We start from the raw sequence: 27,024 nt of genomic DNA on the forward strand, positions 1-27,024 counted from the left end.
AGGACTTTCCTCTCGCACGACTCGTACCGTTAGCTCAGTGATCCTCCTTTCTTCAGGTTCGTCTCGGTTTTTCCCTTTCGAGACCTAGGTTTCACCTGCATCAGGCAGAGGTTTTTTGTAGGTGGCACGAATGCGCGCCATCGACCTGGGACACGTGATCCTCTATTCACTGCCGTTGACTTCTGGATGAATAGAGTCGCCCATTCTGAATCGATCTGGGGGTATGCCGTTTGGAAACCGTACTCTGACGAGACTTCCGAGATTATTAGGCTACTAGGATGTTGATTTATTAGGCTTCTGTACTTCAGAATTACTGAGGTTGCCAAATTAGCTACCATGCTGCTGTTGCTCAATTGAGACAGGTCTACGTCTACGAATGATGGTCCAGACCATTAGAGCCCAGGTAAAAGAATTTGAACTGCTTTGGATAAAAGGTAATGGTTCGCAACAGATGTTCGACCCATGACATTTCATCTGACCGCACGCGAAGGTCCATACAGTTGCAAAGAAGCAACGACAGGGACATTTCCCGGGGCTTTTCGCGATCGAACCAGCAATTATCCAACACACCACGTGGTCTCAGCTAGAAGGATTCGCGTGGCGCGACCTGCATTCCGCGTTTAGCATTCCTTCCTTGACATCTCGTCGCTCCTCCTCATCCCTCTATGTTTCTCACGGAGAACGCCCAAGGCCGGCAGCGTGGGCGCGGAAGGCACACCCGAGCATGCTAATACACGACCCTGATCACCAATCGACGCGATGACGTTCCTCGTTAAGCCTTGCGTACAGGGTGTCCAGAAAATAATCGTAAATGAATTCTATCAGTCACTTTTCTAATTGATTAATGTAATATATGAACGTGAATAAAACAATTTTCTGGATAAAATTTCTTTTGCAATAAGGTATAATATTGTTAGAATAATACAGTAATAAAAGGAGAAGTTGTTTCCTATTTTAAGATTTTTTGGAAACCCGGTACATAAGGCTGCAGCGAGACGCTAATCGGACCAGATGCTGCGCATAATTTTGCTTCTACGCGTCTTTCAAGATCAAAGGACAGGATGAAATTTTTTGTTAGGTATAATAAGAAAAGTTGTGTAGGCTTAAAGGTTGAATCAAGAAGAGACTAAATAAAGAATCTTTATGTCATATTGATAAATAAATGATCATGAGACTGACTATTGTTCACGCATGATCAACGTTTAAATTTAACTTTACTTTTTTTAGGGTATAATAATAATATTGGGATTATCCAGTAATTTTCAACGAGATTACAAGTAATAATTACAAAGTGCGTTCTGTCGACGCCATTGGATGCACAACGGGAGAATAAATTCTGCACCGTTGCCTCGAAGGTTGAATGTGGGCGATAAAGATGACGACGGTACCACAAACACATGGGATGACGAATTTATCCCATCTCGTTGCACAATTCAGCCTATGCAACGGTACAGTTACGTAGGCCTCCAAAAATATAATGTTATTACCTCGTCGTCACAAAAGGAGGCATTTCCTAATAGTAATTTATCAATCTTCATTGCTTACGGAACTACACTCTTCATCGGTACTTATTGAAATTGTATTTTCATTAGAAGTATGAAGTAATAAATCATTATTTAGTTTTAGTAAATTTCTAACTTTGAAAGGTATCGTGTTAATCTTTTTTTGTGGCTTACTCTATAACTATTTACAAGGGAGTCAGACGTAATCAACAACATTGTTAACAAATCTGTATTTGTTGCAGTACGTGACATTTTGCGTGAATGTTTTTCCCGAAATCTTCTGCAGTCTTTATTTCTACCTTCCTGAGCCTCTTCAGATAGCTGGCCAATGGGTATAATACAACTATTAATAATATCAGAACTATGAAAAAATAATTTGTGTAATGTTACGGGCATGAAATACCACGAATATAATTTTAAATAAATATTTTTTGTCTCTAAACAGAAAGATTTAAATTTTTCTATATCAATGACATGGCTTGAAGATATCGCTTGTAAAATTGTGCTTAGATTTTCAATTAATTCGTGATTAATGCCCGTGATTTGTGAAGTTACGAAAGAATTTTTAAAAAATCGTCTTGCCGAATTTCCATCATTTGTGGAACCATAACCCGGCTTTGGTTTGTCTACTATGAGACCCATCTGTTCTTTAAATTTTTTTTGAATTTCGACCTTCCTCAGTTGTATTAAAGATTTCTGCACTCAACGATATTTCTACCACGTGAGACTTCGGTTCTTCCCTGAACGACAAGCAATCAAATCATCGCGATAAAATTACCGAATATAAGACGAGATTGCGATAATAAATCGAATTTATGAAAATATCGCCCGTGGACATGAATGAAAGACAATGAAACACGCAGCATGGTAATAAAGGAGTAGTAATAATGCTAGCTGTCGCTTCCTAGAAACATTTTTCTGTTTCTTTTCGAAGAGGAAAAAACCGCATTCGCTTTCTAACAACCGTTCTCAGTGGCAATTTTGATGTTTTGAATAATTGTTTCCTTATGGAGCTCGTTTTATTAGATTTCCATCGTGGAAGTTTATCACTGTAAGTTCGACAGATTTGGTTTCGAATTGGACAAGATAATTTCATTGATTTTATCGTCATTATTATCCTCTATTTATAAATATAATATTCCATAAACAGCCTTTAATTTTATGCTGATTATACTTTCACTATCATAATAAAAAAGTGACACTGTGGGTAAAATGAGCTTTTATTTACTGATTAATTAAAAAAGAAAAAATTGGCGGAAGTGAGTACGAGGACGACCGGAAGCGAAGAAAAGGAAGCAGTCAACCGTGAAAGAGCAACACTGACCTGCGCCATGAACGCAAGATGGCCAGAATGGCGGTCACGACTGATCAGGTCAGGTCGGGTCATGGTCATTGGCCCTACGAATGCCAGTTTGAATCCGAGGAAAGCGGAAGTTACATCCCAAAGACCTGACAGTCTTATTTAAAATTTAAATTTGCGTAAAATAGGTTGGTACCACATCAAATAGTATCCTTGGATTGCATTCTTTAACATTAGCAATAAAAATCCGAATGCAAATCTTTTTATTTTCATTCTTAAAGTGTTTGAATGACTTTTAAAAAAATTGTAAATTAAATAAAGAAAACAAATCTCAAAGGAAGAGGACATTATCGTTGAACTATAATCATACATCTAGCAATGACATGGGTAAAAATAATTGATTGGATTAATTTTATCCAGTTCACGGTAAGCAAGAGTTTACACGGATTAATGGTTTCCAGTTGAAAGTACGAGAAATCGGGGTAAGAAACGAAGAAAGGGGCAAAGAAAAGGTAAAAGCTGGATCATTAGAAGCATCACTGACCTAATACGTCACGCGTAAAGGCCAGCCATGACGCGTGCAGGAGATCGCACAGATCAGGTCAAGGTTGCATACTTTACAACAGTTCGCAGTTTCCACCGGGGGAAATGGGGAAAATAGGGCACCGGTGACGAAAGCAACACGTTAATACCAGGCCGTGACGACAGCGAAAGGACGACGCGCTTGGTGAAGCCTGCAGCGCTATCTAACGCCACTTAACCATAACCTCGTGAGACCCTGGAACTTTCCAATTCTAATTTTCAACGCTTTGATGTCTCGTCCAATCTATATTTTTATGTAACTTTCCAATATTCCAATTTACATATTTTTAATCTCCAACAAATTGGATCTATCCTTTCCAGATAGCTTTGAGGTTATGTCTTCAGGTTTATATTTGCTACAATTATTTTCCAATTGTGTTGTTATTACAACCTTAATATTATTATAATAAAACTAAGATACAAATGAGTCTATACTGACTCAACGCGAGGTCGTCGAACTGTCCATATTTAAAGGGTTAAACTATATTACCACTCAAGGTCGTATAAAGTTCGTCATGGCTTGTTTGACATTTGAAATTACAGTAAATGTTTTTGTCACGAGGATGCATTTTCTGACGTAATTTACGTCCCTTTTTCCCATTAACTGACATGGTCTACGTCAATTTACGCGGTGTAAAATGTGAAACCTTTAAGGGACTTGTGTTATGGGGTCCACGACACGCGTCATGCTTGGCCTTTACAAGTGACCGGTTAGGATAATGGCTTGATTGATATCACTGGCCTTTACGTTTTCATGGTGAGATGGTTAACTTGTCCTCGGTATTTATGGCAGGTTTTATTTAACCCCTGTGTTACTAACTAGGTACTTGGATGCCCATTTCTGTATTTCCTATATTTTCTCACCTGCTATATACGTAGGATTAAAAAAAAACAAAATAGATTTCCAGTTTGTTAATTTCAGAAGCTAAAGTCTCGAATTGTATTCAAAATTGCTGATGGATTCGAACGATCAACTGGAATCTAATTTTTATCCTTTTCGATTGTTTCGATTCCCACAAAGGCTCCCATTGTCGTTCCGAGAAGCCTTTATTGGAATTCGAAAACGGATTGCTTCCGAAACGAGGATATCAAATTCTGCACCATTCAGCATAGAAGAAAGTATACCTTGAAACCGAATTCTCGAGGGTAGAGTGGACCAGGTGGAGGGTCGAGGCGTGGCGGGAAGCTGAAATATGTCGATATCTGGCTATGACCCAGTTATCCCAGTTCCCCGGGAATGTGGCGACGCTTCGACATCGTCCAGACGAACGAACTACTGACAAGGACTTAGGAACGAACGAATACTACTTGAACGACACTTGATTGAAAATGTACCTACTTTGAAATAATAAAAATCGCTTCAAAAATTAATATTTCAATCCTACCCCCTAAATAGAAGAAAATGCATAAGGATTTATCTAATGAAGACAACATAGCAGCCCTATGATTCAAGGACTGAGACTTGAAAACCTTTTTTTTTAAACTGATCAATGTGGCTTCATAAACAAACTAAAGACATTAAAGTTACCAAACTTTAGCAGGAAAAATAAAAAACATTTTTCATATTTTTTTAAACTGAAGTTACCGTATTAATATTACGGAAGTTTTACGATTATTTATCTTTCCTGACAAGTCGAAAGTTTTTATTGAACAATTTTTTCCAGCTTATACGTTCGGTAATAATAAATTTCACAAAGAGACACCAGTAACCTAATTTTGGTTCTACATAATGGAAGCTGTGCGACCAATTTGAGATTTACGACCCTGACCCAAAACCCTGTATGGCGTATTTTCACAGGACAAATTTTCATGTGTGACCTGGACAATGGGTGTGGCGTACAAACCATGTTTTTCAGGAAGAAATGTTTTTTCTACTTGGAAAGATTTATTACCCCTCTTTTTAGAGCAACTGCCCTCAAAGAAAATAAAATTCATTTATTTTGATGAATTTATAGTAACAATGCACAGTTGTGGACCAACTGGAAAATTGAATTTTGAAACTGGTCTCGTGAAAAACTTGAACAAAACGCTTTATTTTTACAGAGAATGAAAACCATATATTTTCAACATGTCCCACAAACGCAACGCATTCAAAATCCACCCATAACTTTAGTATCCCTACACAAAACCTCGACTCAACCTTAAACCATCAATCAGGGGAAATCATTGCACTTTACACCAGACGAGTGTGTACGTATGTGTGTGTGCGGTAACTGCACCGACACCGTACGTGCCACGTAACTACGAGAGAGGGCAGACAGTTCTGCTTGGTAACTCGAAAGGAGAGGGCCCGGCAGGCCAGATAGATCGGCAGAAAAAGGAGGAACGAGGTTGCAACTAGAAGAGAAGGTTGAGGTCTGAGTTCGAGGCCAGCTTCCTCACTTTCCCACACTCGCGGCTGTGTTACGTAGCTCGCGTAACGTGCTCGCTGCACTCGCAGGCTCACCTACATTCCTCACTCTGATATTACACACACTCGCACAGATAAACGCCTACGCTTGTAACTGTTGCAATGTGAGGAAAACCTGGCGTTTCTGTAACGTCACTCAGTGAAAAAAATTGGTTTCTAGTCCTTTGCCTACAACCGACACTTCCATGGCCAAATTATTGTTTTAAACTGCATCTCTAATAAACATTAAATATTGGTCATTATGATTTTTCAAAAAGAAATTAAACTTGTCGAAGTTAAAAACGCAATTACCTCCTTAAAGTTTTCAAATAACTAAAAGGGGTGTTCACAGTCAACGACTGGATATCTTTGAAACTATGCGGAAATTTCCATTCTCCTTCATGGGGAATCTAGTCGACTTTTATATCAGCATTTTCAGTAGGATTACCCTCGTAGCTTTACCGCTTTCGGGCGATTCGATCTCCTTTTTCCCCCGCGCACCGCGTAATAGCTGGCAGACGAGAAATCGCGGATTTTCACACGGCCATGTCGGAATGCGGCGCTCAGAGGTCTGCCAAGAAAATGGCTGAACCGATTCAGTGGTGCTACGGTATCAAGGGGCCTACGACACTTATCGTGCGAATCTTTGGAATTCACTGAATCCGACCTGCCTGCCTCTTCGCGGCCGTTTTCTCACGCGTTGCACGCGCACAATGGCAAAACGTTGCACGCTTGTTTCTGCATCGGTGTATAAATAAAAATAATTCACGCGAGGGTGTCTCGTTTATGGGAGAACAACAGGGGAAAATGGAGGTACGAATCCAAAGTTTCAGCTATGATATCACCAGAGTTCTTTGAATAGTTCAATTGCAAAAACAATTTATATTAAACTAAACTGTTCTAATTTGTCTAGACTAGTACGATTATGTAAGTAGTTACGAAACGATTATCAAAAACGGATCGTCTATTGTCCACTTCGCGTATTCTTTAGACCAACGCTACCGGCCAACGATCAATGTCAGAAAACGTGTTCGAATATCGCGGAAAGGACAAGAAATTACTGGGGACAATGTTCCACTTCAAGGATATCTACTTCCTTGCCAACGACTGACAGAGACCAAGAAATAAAGAGAAACAACAGCTGTTACGTTCTGAGCAAATGTACAGCCAGAAACCAGACGAACAGAAGTTGATTTTTAACCGTAAAACAACACTATTGCATTTTAGAACATATGACATTGGCGGGCTCGTGGTTGACCTAAAATAAAATCTACATAATTCAATTCAACATCATCGTGGAAATTGTTTGCAAGAATTTAGTTTTGTACCCCTTTATTTTCATTTAAAGAAATGAAATAATATAAAAAGTATTTTGAAGTATATGTTATAAAGTTCTTCAATAAATGTGCTACCTTTGTATTGCCTTTAACGGACAGAAAAAGTGATCTATAGCTTACCTGAGTAGTTTAAAAGAAAATATTTATTACACTCCTGCACATAAAATTAAAATCCGGAATGGTCAGTGGCGACACTACAGTGTCTAGGGTTAAAACTACACAAAATACTCCACATCCCACCTGAGTGGTTAAGCAAAAAGTTTTTATTCACACTTTGTAGACAAAATTAAAATCCGGTATGGTTAGTGGTGACACTATTGTGTCTAGGATAACTTCAGAAATAATCTTGTCCCAGCTGAATGGTTGAGAGGAAAATGTATTACACCCCTAAATAAAAAAAAAAATAAATATGTTGATCGAATTGAGTAACCTTCTCCCTTTTCGAAGTCAGTTAAGTAAAATTATACGGTGTCAGTAGTCCATCAGTTAAGTGCATAACTGCATATAAAATTAAAATCCGGTATGGTCAGTGGCGACACTACAGTGTCTAGGGTTAAATCTACACAAAATACTCCACATCCCACCTGAGTGGTTAAGCAAAAAGTGTTTATTCACACTTTGTAGACAAAATTAAAATCCGGTATGGTTGGTGGTGACACTATTGTGTCTAGGATAACTTCAAAAATAATCTTATCCCAGATGAATGGTTGAGAGGAAAATGTATTACACCCCTAAATAAATAAAAAATAAATATGTTGATCGAATTGAGTAACCTTCTCCCTTTTCGAAGTCAGTTAAATAAAATTATACGGTGTCAGTGGTCCATCAGTTAAGTGCTTAACTGCATATAAAATTAAAATCCGGTATGGTCAGTGGCGACACTACAGTGTCTAGGGTTAAATCTACACAAAATACTCCACATCCCACCTGAGTGGTTAAGCAAAAAGTGTTTATTCACACTTTGTAGACAAAATTAAAATCCGGTATGGTTGGTGGTGACACTATTGTGTCTAGGATAACTTCAAAAATAATCTTATCCCAGATGAATGGTTGAGAGGAAAATGTATTACACCCCTAAATAAATAAAAAATAAATATGTTGATCGAATTGAGTAACCTTCTCCCTTTTCGAAGTCAGTTAAATAAAATTATACGGTGTCAGTGGTCCATCAGTTAAGTGCTTAACTGCATATAAAATTAAAATCCGGTATGGTCAGTGGCGACACTATAGTGTCTAGGGTTAAAACTACACAAAATACTCCATACCCCACCTGAGTGGTTAAGCAAAAAGTTTTTATTCACACTTTGTAGACAAAATTAAAATCCGGTATGGTTAGGGGTGACACTATTGTGTCTAGGATAACTTCAGAAATAATCTTGTCCCAGCTGAATGGTTGAGAGGAAAATGTATTACACCCCTAAATAAATAAAAAATAAATATGTTGATCGAATTGAGTAACCTTCTCCCTTTTCGAAGTCAGTTAAATAAAATTATACGGTGTCAGTGGTCCATCAGTTAAGTGCTTAACTGCATATAAAATTAAAATCCGGTATGGTCAGTGGCGACACTATAGTGTCTAGGGTTAAAACTACACAAAATACTCCATACCCCACCTGAGTGGTTAAGCAAAAAGTTTTTATTCACACTTTGTAGACAAAATTAAAATCCGGTATGGTTAGGGGTGACACTATTGTGTCTAGGATAACTTCAGAAATAATCTTGTCCCAGCTGAATGGTTGAGAGGAAAATGTATTACACCCCTAAATAAATAAAAAATAAATATGTTGATCGAATTGAGTAACCTTCTCCCTTTTCGAAGTCAGTTAAATAAAATTATACGGTGTCAGTGGTCCATCAGTTAAGTGCTTAACTGCATATAAAATTAAAATCCGGTATGGTCAGTGGCGACACTATAGTGTCTAGGGTTAAAACTACACAAAATACTCCATATCCCACCTGAGTGGTTAAGCAAAAAGTTTTTATTCACACTTTGTAGACAAAATTAAAATCCGGTATGGTTGGTGGTGACACTATTGTGTCTAGGATAACTTCAGAAATAATCTTGTCCCAGCTGAATGGTTGAGAGGAAAATGTATTACACCCCTAAATAAATAAAAAATAAATATGTTGATCGAATTGAGTAACCTTCTCCTTTTTCGAAGTCAGTTAAATAAAATTATACGGTGTCAGTGGTCCATCAGTTAAGTGCTTAACTGCATATAAAATTAAAATCCGGTATGGTCAGTGGCGACACTATAGTGTCTAGGGTTAAAACTACACAAAATACTCCATATCCCACCTGAGTGGTTAAGCAAAAAGTGTTTATTCACACTTTGTAGACAAAATTAAAATCCGGTATGGTTGGTGGTGACACTATTGTGTCTAGGATAACTTCAAAAATAATCTTATCCCAGATGAATGGTTGAAAGGAAAATGTATTACACCCCTAAATAAATAAAAAATAAATATGTTGATCGAATTGAGTAACCTTCTCCTTTTTCGAAGTCAGTTAAATAAAATTATACGGTGTCAGTAGTCCATCAGTTAAGTGCATAACTGCATATAAAATTAAAATCCGGTATGGTCAGTGGCGACACTACAGTGTCTAGGGTTAAATCTACACAAAATACTCCACATCCCACCTGAGTGGTTAAGCAAAAAGTGTTTATTCACACTTTGTAGACAAAATTAAAATCCGGTATGGTTGGTGGTGACACTATTGTGTCTAGGATAACTTCAAAAATAATCTTATCCCAGATGAATGGTTGAGAGGAAAATGTATTACACCCCTAAATAAATAAAAAATAAATATGTTGATCGAATTGAGTAACCTTCTCCCTTTTCGAAGTCAGTTAAATAAAATTATACGGTGTCAGTGGTCCATCAGTTAAGTGCTTAACTGCATATAAAATTAAAATCCGGTATGGTCAGTGGCGACACTATAGTGTCTAGGGTTAAAACTACACAAAATACTCCATATCCCACCTGAGTGGTTAAGCAAAAAGTTTTTATTCACACTTTGTAGACAAAATTAAAATCCGGTATGGTTAGTGGTGACACTATTGTGTCTAGGATAACTTCAGAAATAATCTTGTCCCAGCTGAATGGTTGAGAAGAAAATGTATTACACCCCTAAATAAATAAAAAATAAATATGTTGATCGAATTGAGTAACCTTCTCCCTTTTCGAAGTCAGTTAAATAAAATTATACGGTGTCAGTGGTCCATCAGTTAAGTGCTTAACTGCATATAAAATTAAAATCCGGTATGGTCAGTGGCGACACTATAGTGTCTAGGGTTAAAACTACACAAAATACTTTTTATGATAAATATATACAACGAGGTGAAAAAATTTTAGATGTATAATTTAATTTTGTAAAATGTTCATAGAATTTTCTTGCAAATGTTCGAAAATTTGTTTAATTCTGAAACGCAATTTTCCAACTTCAAATAATTGCCGTTGGAACACTAATCAACAAATCGACTTGAAATTTTCACAAAAAGTACTTTAATTTATATACTTGATATTAGTACACTTCTTTCAGAGAAATTCCAAAACCGAATTCTGGCGAGTTTTTCTGGTCCGCTGACCCACTGTGACACGATATAGTTTGAATTATAATTACTTGCTAAAATTGATGTTAAAAGTTGGCGAAAAGCAAAGGAGGATTGGAAATGAAAACCGGTTGCGGTGTCGGCTCGGGTTTCAAACGTTGCATATATCCAGCCGAGGTGTCGATTCTGGGCATTTAATGTTGCATATATCCAGTCTTGGTATCGATTCTGCGTCCGTACAAATCGTTTGTACCGTGCCGCGATACCTATTTTACGTTCGTACAAATCGTTTGTACCGTGCCGCGATACCTATTCCACGTTCGTACACAACATGCGACGTGTTGCATGTTGCATGTTCGATGTATCATTGCTGTACGGCCTGCCTTATACATATGTACTGTTTTATTATTATTTTAATAAATAAATATAATTCAAATCATATCGTGTTTGGTACCATTTTAATCAGAAAAATCTCACAAATGCGTTAGTAAAAGTTTCATTAAGAAAAAGTTAAAAATAAATAAGTTTTATCGTTCAATTAGTATTAGTCACACCGATGTTACGGTCGGATCATATTACACGGTTTCCTCGCCGAGCGGCTCGGCTTAGGGGGATCCCCCCAAGTGGAGGGGATAGCGATGTTGCATATATCCAGCCAAACTTTTGTTGCATATATCCAGCTTTTACTGTAGTGTGTTTGGTCTTTCGCGACAGCAAACTGTTCCGTGAGAATGGGTTTTGAGTCTGCTTCAAAGTGTTTTCCTTTCACGAGGTGTCTTCCACAGTCAACGCCATTGAATTTACTGTAGTATTCTTTGCGATACTGAACTCTCACTTAACGAGTCCACAATAACCTCAGATCCTTGGTAATAATACATCATTTTTTAGATAATACGACAATTTAAATGGAAGTCAAACTTCCATTTATTTAAAACTACCTTATGTAAAACAATAAGTTACCATCTCATATGGAGATTGTAATTGATTGTTTTTTAATTCACAAAACCTTCAACGAACATACCGAACAATACACTAAAAAACGTGACGTTTCCTCATGATCCGGGTAAAAGGTAACAAGGTGGAGAAACCTTGTTAGTCGCGAGGGGGAGGGGCCCACAGTTTCGACAATAAGTCTGATTGCGAAACAGGTGACCAGTTTGGTCGTTGCGAAAGAGACACAAGGGGAAATTCGAATGGGTTTACGAAATCCTGTTGTGATACTCTTGAGCTCGATTATTCGCGTCTATGTACGCTATGGGATCGCGTTCTCTCTCCATGTTTCACAAAGCGGGAGCCACCTAATGATCAACGGAGTCCTTGAGTACTTCCGCCTCCTTTTTTTCTTCGCTACGTGTCAGCAGTATGATGATCGCTTCTCTGACATTCACCATCGCGAATTGATAGCCGCGAAATGAATGTTGAGTAATTGAGTTGGTTGCACTGATCTTTTCCTATTTGTGGTTTGGGGGTCAGATTTGTTGGGGGTGGATAAAATTTATTAGCTATCCAGAAAACTGGATCAGTTAGGGTATGGGCTTGATCATGAATTTGTTATTTTATAACTGATGTAATTATCAATGTTAGGTGGCTCTTTTAATCACTGTTTATTAATGAATTATTGAAAAATTCTGGGCCGTTAATTTCATCTGTTGAAAATTTATAAGAAGCTTCAAAATTCTTGTAAAGACACTTGTCATCACGATGATGGCTATAAAATCACGCCAAAATACATATGTATAAAAAGGTGAACTGTAATCTGGTTGTCGTTCAATGTATAAATCATCGGGCATGTTTTTTCGCATACGATGACATTATGCAACCTTTGTCAAACATTCTTTTGCACATACATACACTCACAAATGTTTCACTATCGCGATTGCAGAAGGATGGTATTTCTTCATTAACATACCAATTTATTTATCACCCTGACATTTCCGCGTCGTTTCTTCCGTTTGTTATCTTTCGTGCAATTAATGCAGATATTTATTTATATCGTTATTCACTGAACTGAAGCTGATACTGATTTTTAACACGTTATATATGCACTTTAATAAGTATTATTAAAATAATTTTTAGTAGTTCTTCTAGTAGTAAGGCATTCAGATTTAATTTTTGCTATTTTGAATTAATGGTATTCAAACCCTTTTATTTCTTCATTTATTAATCACCATCACTGTGAATTTCAGAATAGAAATTTTACTATTCACATCTACACTGCCTTTCATCTCAAGGTGATTTCATTTATGGCATCAAGTAAAGGTCTTAGACACAGCACTTCATCACAAATGCACACAATAATTCACTAAACAATAGAATTTTCATCTACTAGATACTGTAATAAGTATTAAAGCAATAGAATACTGAATTCTAATATAATCACTATTTTACTCTAATATAGTACTGATACTGTACTAATACTACACTAGAATAGTACAGTATTATAATATAAATTCATATTATCAATTCTATAGCAACTACTATTACTACTACTTTAACTATATTACTCTTGGTAAGCAGTAAAGGCTACTATAATTAAGTTACTATGCCTAAACTCTCAACTTCTAACATGTTTTGCCAGAAAATATTGTGCCACTTTCAGGAGGAACCCCATCGTCCTATCCCTTTGAAACAATATTTTACCCATCTAAAAATCGATTCTCTATACCTCGTTCAGGGTATAGTGAATCCGCGAAGCGGACCAAAGCGGACAGTAAAAACTGGTCGAGCGAGTGCTCCAAGTAAACGCCATTCCTTGCAAGCGTCCTCGTGTCCTCGTAAACTGAGGATTCCTCTACCTATTCCTAACTATCTAATGTTCCAGAGTTACATAAAACATCACTACCTATGTATGCTTCAGTAGAGAAACTGAGACTGTTTAGAAATGCTTGTTTATATTTGTATAGCGGCTTTTAATTTGGGTCAATTATATAAAAGAATAAATTTCTTAATATTTGTGAAAATTCATATGTAAAATTCATATTGGCATTTAAGATTTGTATTTTGATTTTTTGAATTAGAAAAGATATTGATATTGTAATACATAAGAGGTTTTTAGAATTTGTAAGATAAGATAGATTTATATGATAAATACACACACACAACTTCTGTTAAATATGTTCTCAAACTACAGTAGTATTTTTTAAACAGTAGTACGTTCTCATTCGACTTTAATTAAGCTATTATCATTTGTAAAATTCCCTCGGGCATCGCTTAAAAGTCATCAAAAGATACATAGCTATCTCAAAATTATAACAACTTTGTAATATTTCTACCAATAAGCAAATTATCAAAGCTGCAACATTATCAAGCCCTAATTAGCAACTACATTTGTATAAGATTATAAAATCGTAGTTGCAAAGAATTTTTTAAGCACGATAAAGCAATAAATCATATAATGAATCATTGTTCTAAAGAAATTCTTTAAAAAAATATGTTTCTAAGTTATGGTATCCTTTTTACCATAAAAAATATTTAATACCTCCATTAATAAATTATTAGATTATAAAATATGATTGTAAAGCATTTTTATGAGACCCACTGAGATCTTAAATGATATAACATTTTAAATTTAAATGCAATAAAAGAACCAATTTCTTATTGGCTCGAATACTGTTCCACAATTGAAAAAAGAACAAAAGAAGAACGCCTTCAAAATGCCGCTCTTTTCGATTGAGAAATACTTTAATCGTAACATGATTTCACTAAGAAAACAATAACCACAGAATGTTTTGATCTACTTGGTATCGTTAGCTAATTAGCGTATCAATGCTGAATTTCCATGACGTTCGTTTTATGCAGAATCATTTAGATCCCATTAGGTTAGAAAGCGACCGCGTGTTAACGGCGTGGGTACGGCGAGGTCGGTCATTGATCGCCGTTAAAAATTCTATGCAAATACGAAATACATTAATGTTTTACCTTGTTCAGTGGAAGAATATCGCTGACAAACGATCGATGCAACCTCGTGACACTTTGTCGTTAATTATTTATCACTTTTTTTCCCACACTTTTCGCAAGCGTGCAAAGTCACTTCACTTTTTAACGGTCGCCAACCAGAACAGTAGCGCTACCTTTTACCTAACCGACAAACTACTTGCATCTTCCTAGAACGTTCAAAGATGGCAGGACAATACTGATTTTGCAAGCAATGAAATTATTTTTTAATTTTTTAAAAATATATTTAATACGAGAAGAGAAAATATAATTCCTACTGATAAAAAATGAATGCAGTCAACATAAGAATATTTGAATAAGAGATTTTTCTTCAATATGAATTTGCAATTCACACGTGAAAGGTAATCAAATTCCTGCCTTAGGGGGGCCACATTTTTCTAGAGATACGAGTTCGTAGAAAGTCACGAGAAAAAAGAAGCTTATTTGCATCGAAAGTGGCACTCAGAGGCGAGACAAAAATATGATAACCCTCGATCAAAGCAATCGTTCCACTTACGAGCATCATCGCCAATAAACAAGAAAATTGGCGTTTATATCTCGAGCAAAATATCCACTGTGACTGATACTGAAACTAATGTTCTACCTCGAATTTGCAAACTAGTTTTTCTATTTACTTTTTATATAAATAAAATAACAAAAATTCTACAAATGAAAATCAGCATTAACCATTTTACTATTACAGACGACTATAATTATTTAAGTACATTTCAAATGGCAATTAAATATAACAAAATTATTCAAATTTCTGGAAGTTATATGGTAGTAAAGAGAAAAATAAAATAGTTTGAAAAACTTTTAGTAGATTATAGGATCTCGAATTGCACCCTCACGAAAATTGCAAATGTAATCGGCTACCTGGCAAGCGAGTTGCGAGCACGAGGCCCTTATCTGACCGTGATAACACGGATCGTGATAAGAACGAGCTATGTAAGGTAAAGCACGTCCTGGCGCCCGCACCTCTAACCAGTCTGATATCGCGACCTAAATTCGCCAACCTCGTGTTGGTCATCGACTTTAGTCATTTCACTATACAACACCTGTTTTCGCGGTAAGCAATTGTAATGTGTAATAAAAGAAAATAACGAAAGGTGTACTTTATTAAAGCTTCCATTAGAAAGCTTAAATGTTGTGCTGCGAATTTTTTAATAATGTTCTTTGTACAACGATACCAGCTCGACGAGTTCGCAACAGGAACTCGTTCTATCGCCCGCCTCCGAAGTGGCCACTTCCGGAAGCCCAGGACCTCGCGTGTTTCCGCGTTAAACTCACGCTAGGAAATAGGCCGATCCTCCCGACTGTGTACAACGAGTAAGAAAAGCATTTTGCTTCGTTTCGTTTTCCAGATATCGATCGAGACGTAATCGTGATTTACTACGAAAATAGCTGCCACCGCGGTGGAAGGCAGTCTCGAAAATTCGATCGAAACCAAAGGGATCGGCCCAAATGCGATTACCACGACCATAAATCACTCTGAACGGTCGAAACACGATTCGCGGCAGTGTAATTTACTTTACGAGCAATCTTGAACGTTTTTACCCGTTGGAAAACTTTCAAGACTCGGCTGGAACAATGCATTCCATGAGAACGACATAACATTTCGAAATGTTAAAGATAGTATACGACCTTGATTTTATAAAAATATATATACAGAATTCTTTGAATTGAAAAGAAAATTAAAAAATCCTTAGAGTTCCCTTTTATGATTAATTTTGTACTAACCCTTGGACGGTGGACCATGGTGAAAGCCCAAATTTTAATTATTTTCATTTTATAAATTTTACACCGTTCCTTTAAAAATTATTCTTTCTTGTTTGATGAGTTAACAAACAAATTTTTGTCAATTCATTTAACTTTGTAATTATATGCATCATATATAATAATTCTTGCAATAAATTAATCACTGATAAAAGCATTGTAAATATTGCAATTTCAAAGGTGTCATTCGAACTGAACCTATAACGACCGCGGCTATGTCATTTTGCATTTAAGAATTTAATCTGAAATAAACACGTTTAAAGTGAAATTTCAGTCAGAATTTGAAATTTTTATTGGTCCTGAGTAGCACGCGATGTGGGTCAGGCATGGCCCGTACAGATGATACGCCGATAGCGTGGCTGATAAGCGAAGCGACTGACTGATTACGTACCGACGACCTACATCAACTCCTCGACTGTCTCTCTTTCGCTCTCATGGAAATTAAACGATAATTCTTTTTTTTCGTTTTCAAGATACCAAGGAAACGTAACGCTATCTGTTAAGTTCCATTTTCTGCTTATTTCTATCGGTACAAAAATGTGGAATACGTCAGGCAGAATTTTTAATCTGTTAATTGGATCAGTTTTGGAAAACTAAAAGCGGTTTTAATTTTTTTTTGTCCCCCCATTATGATAACCAAGGTTAACTGAGAAACCGAATAACCCTAAGGAGCTTTAACCAAAGATTCTGATAATTGCAGTAACTTATTTCTTTTTTCTTGAAGCAAAGATACATGTGTACCGAGAAGAGATTAATAAACTGAAGAGCACTCAGCATTCGAATACTCAAGCAATTCAAGAAGCTTTTAACAAAATGTATAATGCAACAGTATAAAGAACACTGGACGCTCCTTCTTAGCGAGGACAAAGGTACATTAACAAAGAAAAACATCAATACTCCAGTCGTCGACAAAAGAAACGCCCACAATTTTCTAAAAGCCTAAAGATCTATTACAATCTTCCATCAATATCTTGCAGAAAAAGAAAAATCTATTCGTTTGAGAGTCTAGAACCTTTTAAATAAACAAACAGTGCATTTGGAATTATTTTAATGATCCAAATCAAAACTGGGCAACCGGAAACTTACAATAATTAAATTTTTATTTTAAACACATTAAAGTATAGAAATGGGTATCTAGTTTCCCAGGTAAGGGTTATATCTGAACAATGGTGTAACTAGGTAGGGGCCAGGACCACCCTGGCCCACCCAGGGGTGGGTCTATCCCTTTTAGAACTTGCCCAGACCCCCCACTTCTCAGCCAACTAGAAATTACCACAGGATCTAACCTCCAAACAAAAATCCTAGTAACATCAATGATCTCAAGTTACACGAATACCTCTGAAACCTCCCCTTCCGCATAGAAAACCATTTGAAAAACAATGGCTCTTATGAGAATCGAAGAGGACGACATCTGTAGGCCAGGTTCGCAACGTCGGCCGACTTCAGACACCGTGCAAACATCGTCGCGTGATCACCTTATAACACGGCCGTCTGTCGTGTCGATTAACCACAAGGAAAAAAAAGAGACCGGGGAGAACACAGGCTGCAACACGGATCCGTGGTTACGTAAGGGAACGAGAGAATCGGAGAAGGATAAAAATAAACGGGGAGGAAAAGATGGTGGATAGAAAGGAAGGGAGAAAGCGGGAGACATAGTGTTTGCTCTATCAGCTCTAAAATACAAGAAAGAAAGATAGAGGGAGAGAGAGAGACGTGTTTCGTTCGACTCCTCCGTCTGTCTCGTTGATAAGCGACTGATAAGTGAATCGTGGTAAATATAGAACGTCCCGATGCTCTCCTCGGTCACGTTGCACATCGACGCGACGCGTCTGTACGCCGGTGTGTCGTCGATATACCCACAGACTCCTCTGCTGGTATGAGTGTCTGTCGAGCATTGAAATTGCGTAGTCGACTGCTATGGTACAAGCTTTCTTGCCAGTCTCGCGACCGTTGATTTAACGATCTTTCCACGAAACGACGCCGTCTTTTATCGGCGAGTCGGATCTCAAGGTTAATCGTAGCATTCAGAAGGTTTTTGAACGATAAGGTATAGATTATTCCTCGCAAGCGAACTTCTTTCCTTTTCTTATTCGATTCCGCTACGAGAATGCTGTCTGAATGAAAGAGAACAGGAAAAGGCGATGGAAATTTGTCTGGTCGTAAAGGACGCACGTGTTTGGCATTGGTTTTTAGATTAGGTTCAAACGATAACTTCTCTTTTGCATGTCCTCTTTCTTTTTTTTTAAGAAGAACAAGACTTTCAAAGGTCATCTTTGGCATCTCAGCTTTTTAAAAATAGCTGTCTGATCAATATTTTTATAGACATAATTTATGGAATCCAATTGAGAATACAGTTTTCATTTTCTAATTTAAACTGGACGTTGTGGGTTTGTACGGAGTTATAACGATTGTCTGCGAGCGATAGATTGTCGACAATGTATCAAAACCGGAGGTTGCATCGCGTCGGAGACGTGTACCTCCATTTGCGTGGTCCCCGGTAATGCAAAGCCCCACCAGAGCTTTCGCGAACGGCCACCTCCAGCGTGACTTCCGGTTCTCTAAACCGGAGGCGGATACCCGACGGAAGTAGCAGCGGAAGGTCGCCGGAAATGTCATCGAAGGACATTGTGCAATTCCTGTTCTCAAGATTGCCAGTGCAGCCTTCATTCATCACAATAGCCTTTAGAATTCATTCTCTTATAATATTTTTTTTATCATGCAAAGTAAAATTTTCTCAGAACTATTAAATAAGCACAAAATAAACAATAAAAATTAATTCCCCGAGAAGTATTCTGAAATCAAAACGCTGAATCTGGCCAAGAAAACGAGAACTCCGAGAAACCGACCTAACCTAAACAAAAAAAAAACCCGCGCCAACCAGCCAGAATCTCCCGAACAATCAACAAACAGGCTTGCCACAAGCAAGGGAAAAAAAGAGGAGAGCCGCGACCATGGATTCGAAGCGAGGGAAGAAAGCGGGCTGCGACGCAGAAATAAACGGCGTGAAATTGCCGGATACCGGTACAGACCTTTCCGCGCAAAAACGCTCGGGTTTAGAGCGATGGAAAATTAAATGGTCTCGCGCGTGTGTGCGCGTCAGAATAATAATTATATGGGCCAGTGCAGCCGGTGCGTGGGAGGAACCGTGGCAGCCCGACATATTGTCATTAACCTCGTCCCATCAGTGCTGTTTCACGCGGCCTCCCGTATCTCTGCGCGCCTACACACGTAACGCGCTACGCGCATACACATAAAAGGACGAGCTACTGCAAGCACATTTACGTAACCGTATCACTAATCTGTCGTATGAATCGATATCTCACAGGACGATTAGTAGCACGCTGCCTGAGTTATCGACGCGTGAAGGTTCTTTGTAGATCATGTGACTAGATTGCTAATGGATCTTGGTACGTTCGATAGATCTACAAATATGCGGAAGTGTCTATAGCATGTGTGAAATTTAAGCAAAATATTTCTGTAAGAGATTTGAAGAGGTTGGGGCATGAGGATATACCCCAGGAATATATAGGGCACAAGGGTATACCACAGGACCATCGGGCACAAGGGTACATCCCGGGACCCATAGGGAACAAGGGCACACCCCAGGACCCATACGGCATAAGGGGATACCCTAAGACCACAAGGCGCATCCCCGGACCATAGGGCACCTAATAGTAATACTGGAATAAATACAGTTTCTTTTCAATTTAAAAATGATATCGATTTTATACTTCTATAAAAATTAATCTCGAAATTGTGCAAACTATCTTCGCAACACATGTACCCAATTTCCCAGTTGATCCCCTTGTACAGCAACGCTGGCGATGCAGCGTGCAGGCTCTAAATAACGCGTAGTATACACGTTACTCGATCCGATGGTATTAATCTCATGGGTAACACACGACACAGCACCGTGTGTAAGTGAGAGGTCCATGCATCTGCGCTCGCGTCACCATACTCAAGGCCGTATCTGCATCCTGCCGCAATTTGCAGCACCACCCGCTACTAGTCGCTGGAAAATCCAGCTTGAGTTCTCCAACACCCATTCGGGCCATGGAAAAAAGGCTTCAAACTGTGAATTGTGGTTCTCGCATGGGTGACTACGCACAGCAGGGGTCATTTATGTAATTTTTCTTTTTTCTAGGAATTGACTTTTCTCTTCTGCTTCATGCATTTATATTTCACGTTTAGACAGCACTGATGTATATAGTGGTATATATTTTATTCAGATACTCTGTAGTTACCCTTTGGCAAATTGTACACATTATGGAAATTGAAAATTTTTGCTAACGACAACATTGCCTTATCTTCCCGAGACCGATACTGACATGCGGGTTCAATCAGCTACATAGTAATTTCCGTGAACAAAATACCCATATCACAGAAACCGCTTAGAACCCCTTCGATAGTGAATTCATTTCGTAATTGATGTCATAGCCCACATAGGTACGACTAAATGGAACGTACTGTTCGAGGAAAATTAGTATGGAACACGTCTGTTGTTCTAGTTCCGAATTTACACACTGAGATGCGCGCGCAATGTTTTTTAGAGAGAAAAAAAATTTCCTAGACTACCTTTTGCTTAAAAATTCGAAATTTTTTCCATTTTCATTACAAGTGTGCTATTATTTCAATATTAAAACATTAACAGATGAACAAATGAGCTTAATTTAAATAAAATTTTATAATAAAAAGGTTTATGTTCATATAGGTAATTAAAATGAAATGAGGAAATAATGTTCTAAGTGGAAGTTTAGATTGCAACGATAGTGAAACTTTCGAGGACGCGATTTATCAATGGAACAACGATTAGCGTACGACTTATCAAAGAGAACGAAAGCAAAACGACTTCCTAGTAGTGAAATAAAATGAAGAAAGAAAGAACGTTTTTAACAGTGGAAGTTTATTACGGTGGTGATCGATAATTCAGCCCAATAATACAACAACGGTGGCACGCACACGTAACGGCGAAAAGACGAAGGGGGAAAGAAAAGTTGCACCCTGTATGATAAAAGCAGCCAATTAGCACATGTCGCCGAGCAGAAAAAAGTATCACCACCGTCTATTTTTAAATCGTTTAAAGACACAGCTATCTAGCGGTTCTCATTAACAGCACGATCAGCTGTCCAGAAGTTCAACGAAAAAGAAAATTATCTCAATGAAAATATTTATATAATAAATAAAAGCAAAACCGCGTGAAATAAAATGGCTCAAAAAATTTCCAGGACCAAGAGATCCATCTTTGAATCGTCCCCTAACTGATCGCAGCGCCCTCGCAGCTGTCATTAAAATGCGTCTTGAACGTGAAGCATCGCGTGCATCGCGGCGCAGCACGCGAGAACGCTGTAGTGTGGCAGTAGTGCAAGCAATCACTTGGATTGACGGAAGTGGACACCAGAGACAAAGGGGAGGGGCGCGTGAGAGGAGAACGTAGCCGATGACGTCACGTCCGGCTGCTCGGTCGACGTTTCACTCTCTTTTTCTCGCCTATTGCACCGTCGAGCGAAAGAAACGCAAACGCGTGCACTGAATTCCTGATCGTCCCCTCTTTGTTCTGCTCCCCAACGATCCTACGTCTTGGCCGAGCATTAAAAACTACGCTATTTCTACTTTTTTTGAGGTTCTTTCAGGGGAAACAGTTGTGGTTAGCCTTGAGATATGAAGCTTTCGCTTAAATGTTCGTGAAAGTCGCTGCGAGACTTGTTCTTTCTCTAGATATCATCTAAGGAGACTGAAGATAAGAACCTGACGAATAAAACATTTAAGTCGCATAAGAAACTCGTCTAGGCCAACTAGGACTAGACCAACTAAAAGAATCACTACTACAACTACTCTAAGCTTTCAGTCATACTCAGTCTAACCACTCACTCAAACCCAACACCAGAAGTCACTAGATTCTTTCCACTTACCTATCTTACTGTTGGGACTGTAAGGATCGTAGCTGCTGGTGCTCATGGGGCTGGCGTATCCGTTGTTGCTGTTGGATGGCTGCTGATGCGCCAGGGGGCTGGAGTGCGCCAGAGGCGGTTGCTGCGAATCGGTCAGCTGTTGCTGCGGAGTCGTGTAGACCACGTGTTGACTCTGCAGCGCAGCCGTCGGGGACCCAGGACTATTAGTGGACAGCCAGTCGTCCGGTCTTGGAGTCTTGTTGGCGCTCACGATGCCGGCGAACAGACCTGCGGCCGTCGTCACAGGTCCGGTGACCGACGAAGGCGTCGTCGACGTGCCGGCCAAGTGTTCCGGCGTCTCGGCCTTGACCAGCGTCAAGGACGCCGCTCCAGCGACCACCGAGGCGATCGTTCCGACGCCCGGCACCCCGGCCACGGTGGTGCTCGAGCCTCCGTTCGTCGTGTCCATGCTGGAGTCGCTGGTGTCCATGCTGGAGGTGGCTGGATCCGCTGTGGCTAACCTGGAAGTGGCTGCCAACACGACACCCCCCGTGCCAACCACTCCCGACGCCTCATCGTAACGCACTGCTACGTTGCCGCTCACTAAGCTGGCCACCGTGACGGCTCCTCTGCTCACCACTGTCCACGTACCCCTAGAGATCTCGTGGGATGTCTTCCTGGGTGTCTACAGGGTCACTTTTGCTCTGAATCTTTGATGTCTGGTGTCCTGGATCGACTGATCCAAACGGCGACGAGTCTCCTGAATGATTCGAGACTTGGACACTTAGGGCAGGCAGTGGTTTCTGTTTGTCAGAGGCTATGACTCGTACGGGATGTATAGCCCCTGTGTTTTGAAATGGCTCACCCTCTACTGGTTATTACTGAAGGATACTACTTATGATGATTCTTAATCTTATGGTTGTCGCTTTGAACCGATATTATGCGTGTGCTTATGTCCTGTGTATCACGCACGGGCACGACTCGAGTCTCGCTTTCTTCTGGACAGCGTCGTCAATTCTTCTCGAGGAATTTCTTCTACCGCATCTTGACACGCGCCTCGAAACTCGCCTCCAGATGCATGCTGATCGATTCGAATCGTCGCCCGTTACTTCTTTGAGGTATCTGGAACAGAGGATGGTAGACTAATTAGCTTTGGGCCGAGAGGTCCTCAGCTTCATAAATAATATGCTGTGTCCATTAAGGGTGCATGATATCACAATTATTTGGGGATATATTCAAGGCATAGGACCTTTGTTTAAATAATAGAAAATGTTTAGTTTCTCATCAGAAAGATACAACACTTATAGTAGTGTCGTTTGCTCAATCTATTGAAGTCACGTGCAAATCGAACGATTGAGAAAGAGGATTACGACAACGTAGAAATTGCGTTTCAAGTGAGAAACAATGCAACTGTAAATTGATAGGATGCTCGTCAGTTGTAGGATGCGTTTTTATCGGCGTGACTCGAGTGAAAGTGTTCGCTCGTTACGTGGACGATCGGTCGTTTTTCACAATTCGTTCTCAACGTGTAACTTCACTAAAATTTCTCGAATAACTTACTTCAATAAAGAATACGAAGAATCTTACACTCACCTAAATCAAAATCATCCACACTTCATCCATAAAAGAAGAATGTTTTTAAAACCGAAAGGAAACACAGCAGAAATACCATAAAACGGACGAAGGTTGTTTTCAACGAGCAACATGCCGTCTAATCTCCCTCGGTCAGCATCCCAGCGGGATTAAGATGCATAGGGAATCCCCGGACTTGAGAAGCGGCGAAGAGGAAGGGCAGGAACACTCGCGAAACGCAGTGGAACGCGCGATTCGAGGGAACGAGCCGCATGGTGTGACGCAGTTGCCGAAACTTCTCCCTCCATGGGGCACTGTGGGCCTTGAAACGGTCACGTGGTGGAACAACGACGCCAGATTCCGCCAGAGACCGCGACTTTCTACGCAGCACCGGCCTGGCTGGTCCCAAAAAGAGTATGCCCGAAAAAGGACGACACACAACTTTAATATAGCCGTCTTGTCGCGAGAAATTCAAAATTTTTACCAGTTTCTATTACTGAATTCTCAGTGTCTTTAAGTTCTTACATGTTTATCTATGCATATACATAAAAATTATGCAAAGAAAAATTTATAACCCTTAACTACCATGTTTGTTATAAATTACATAATAAAGGCGTAATTTTGAATAATTTTGCTTATTTTTAATTATACCGTAATATGGTTTTAGAAAACCATACGTCGGCACACTATGCTTTGATCCCCTCCTCTCCAACTCCATTGGGCCGTCACCTCTTTTGTTTACTCGTCGTCCTCTCCCTCCTTCGGGACTTTCTGCCTCGCTCTGGGCCCTCGGCACACTGCCTGCTTTCGATTGGGCGGCTTTGAGCGGGTTCCGGTGACGTAATTCCAGTTTTACAATGGTGGTGTGTGATGCCCAATGCTGCGGACGTTTGGGTCGAATGAATGGAGCGTGTTACTCTACATTTATATCTTCTTTTTGATATTTCTCGGCTTCTTTTTGGATTTTAGGCTCGGTAAATAGTTTCTATCCCTTGATTTATCACTACTGAGTATCTTTCAATAAATTTTAAGAGGAATGTTAAGTGGAGATGAGTAGGACCTCTATAACTGTACATGGTACTCCCTGATTTTAGGTCTACAAAGTGAACATTAACACAAAGTGTTAGTCATCTCCTTTCTCTAAGCTTCTAACTTCAATGTGACTTATTCATCCTCATCTTTATTGCCGCTAGAAGTGGTCGTGCAAGACACTCGCGATTTTTCTGCATCTCCCTTTCACCTTCACTAGATACGAAAGAACGCCGACGTGATTTAGCCGAGCTTTCTTCCACCTTTCTACACTAAGCCGCATAGAATGCGAGAACGGCCATAAGTGTTGCGTGATACACATAACACCTTGGACGCTGTTACACCGTCATCAGAACCAGTTCACTAGCAATATCGATCCGAGGATGCTTTAATGACTCGATAGCAGACCTGCTGATGATGCTCCCTCTTAATCTCCCCTAATGGGTCTTGGAGGCTCAAGATCCCGAGCCCTTACTTATTTATTGCCTGCAACAGTCGCTTTAATCGCAGCAGGAGTTTTTCCTCTTTCCTTCCAGTGAATAGTAGATATACTTTGAAACGACAGAGAATTTTTCAGAATGAGACTATCAGGCTTTTTTCGTGCTGAATGTGAAATAATTTTTATTCAGTCAAAGATAAGCGCACTCGACCACGTTCCCTTGTGGCCAGGATCGATCTATACCGATTGATGGACCCTCTCGAGTCTCATAGCAGTCCAATCAGGGCCCAGCACTGCTGAAAAGCACGATTTATTAATCATCCCTCGGTCTGTTGTCATCTCGAACACGCACGGCCGACTTCTGACAATAGCAGCCCGGTAGGCCGTGTGTCATCCGCAGAAGCAGCTCGTTCTGCACGTCGTTGCGAATCGGCTAATCGATTATTAAACTCAGACACCAGCCCTCCACGACTCTGCATCGAGCTGATCTTAATATTTGGACGTCGTGCGCAATGACTGCTAACTTCCAACGTCAGATCCAATTGTCATCCATTCAAAAATCAACTTCAACGGGTCATTGTTCAAGAACATTAAATATTATTAACCCTTGATTGGTGATATGCTGTTTTTAATGCACATCAGGTGATGCTGGATCAATCTGATCGTTTGAAGCATACTAACTTCACTTACAGTATAAATACTGTGGAAGCAACGAAAAGAACACGAAGGAGGTCATACTGACCCCACAAGTAATCGAAGCAGGGCAGGGATGGACCAGTTTTAAGATCAGGCTCTTCAGCCCCTGGTCCCAACCCTCTGCATAGCCCAAGAAAGTAATGCATAAAGTAATATGCAAATTCCATTGAATCGTAACGACATTTCAGGGGACAATGTCGGGAAGAGGACTAAAAAAAATTGGAAAGTTGGACGAAAGGGAATGAAAATCGTATGAGCGGTCGTACAGCCAGTAGAATATCGATCCGACTGCCGTGTACGCCCCCTGTCCCTTACCCTGGCTGGCATGTTATGGGATTCTGGGTAGGGAGGGGCCTAACCTTCGACACTAACCCTGACCCACCCCACTGTGGTCGTCCGCCAGTTCTGCCTTCCTTTTGCGACGCTCTTTCGCCCTTCTCCCTCTGCCGTTTCTTCCTCTCCTTTTCATGGAGGAAGTTAGGTTATGGAGGAGATTACAACGGGGATACTAGGTATGGAGCGTGGGCGGGATGGGTTCACGGCGTATTTAGGTCTGCACGCTACTTCCAATACTTGAACGAAATGCTAAAAAATTATCACAAATCTTTCAAAAGTCTCGAATACATTCAATCCATCTTGCACGTAAAAGTTTAATCAGTTTCCTAGAAACATCCGACTGGGAATGATGTTTTTTGCAGCTGGAAAGCATGGTAACTAGCGAGCGTTCAATTTCCAATAATTGCAACCACGTCGGCAAGAAACGCGTCTGAAAAGAGTTACCGCTCTTTTTCTTCGGCCTGTTTTCATCAAAGGAGAAACACATATCAGCGGCGCTATCGAAACACGTCCGGATATTATTACGGATATTGAATCCATGTCGAGGGCTGGACGTGCGCGTCGAATCGCAAATTGAACGCGGCTCGATTGCCCGTCGAATTTTCCACCGTGTCTCGATGACAACTGCAACAAGCGACGTTCCGCGACGCAAAATTACCTTTCAACAGGTAGCTACCCCTCCCGCAGTTGA

At 39.6% G+C, this 27,024-nt stretch overlaps 1 protein-coding gene across 8 annotated transcripts in view; it reads right to left on the bottom strand.

Annotated features, from left to right (window-relative positions):
* The window catches only part of Ecr (ecdysone receptor), a 101,351-nt gene that overhangs the window by 32,436 nt on the left and 41,891 nt on the right, over window positions 1-27,024 (bottom strand). For 7 of the 8 annotated variants that reach the window (XM_034329152.2, XM_034329150.2, XM_034329147.2 and 4 more), the window contains one exon: window positions 22,283-23,383. In XM_034329152.2, the coding sequence (XP_034185043.1) occupies window positions 22,283-22,751 (469 nt within the window). In that variant the 5' untranslated portion in view covers window positions 22,752-23,383. Of the gene's footprint in view, window positions 1-22,282; window positions 23,384-23,854; window positions 24,064-27,024 lie in introns of those variants that run through there. The other variant, XM_034329151.2, reaches the window with a different exon arrangement.

The sequence above is a fragment of the Osmia lignaria genome, chromosome 8, assembly GCF_051020975.1.
Source record: "Osmia lignaria lignaria isolate PbOS001 chromosome 8, iyOsmLign1, whole genome shotgun sequence".
NCBI classification, from domain to species: Eukaryota; Metazoa; Arthropoda; class Insecta; order Hymenoptera; family Megachilidae; genus Osmia; species Osmia lignaria.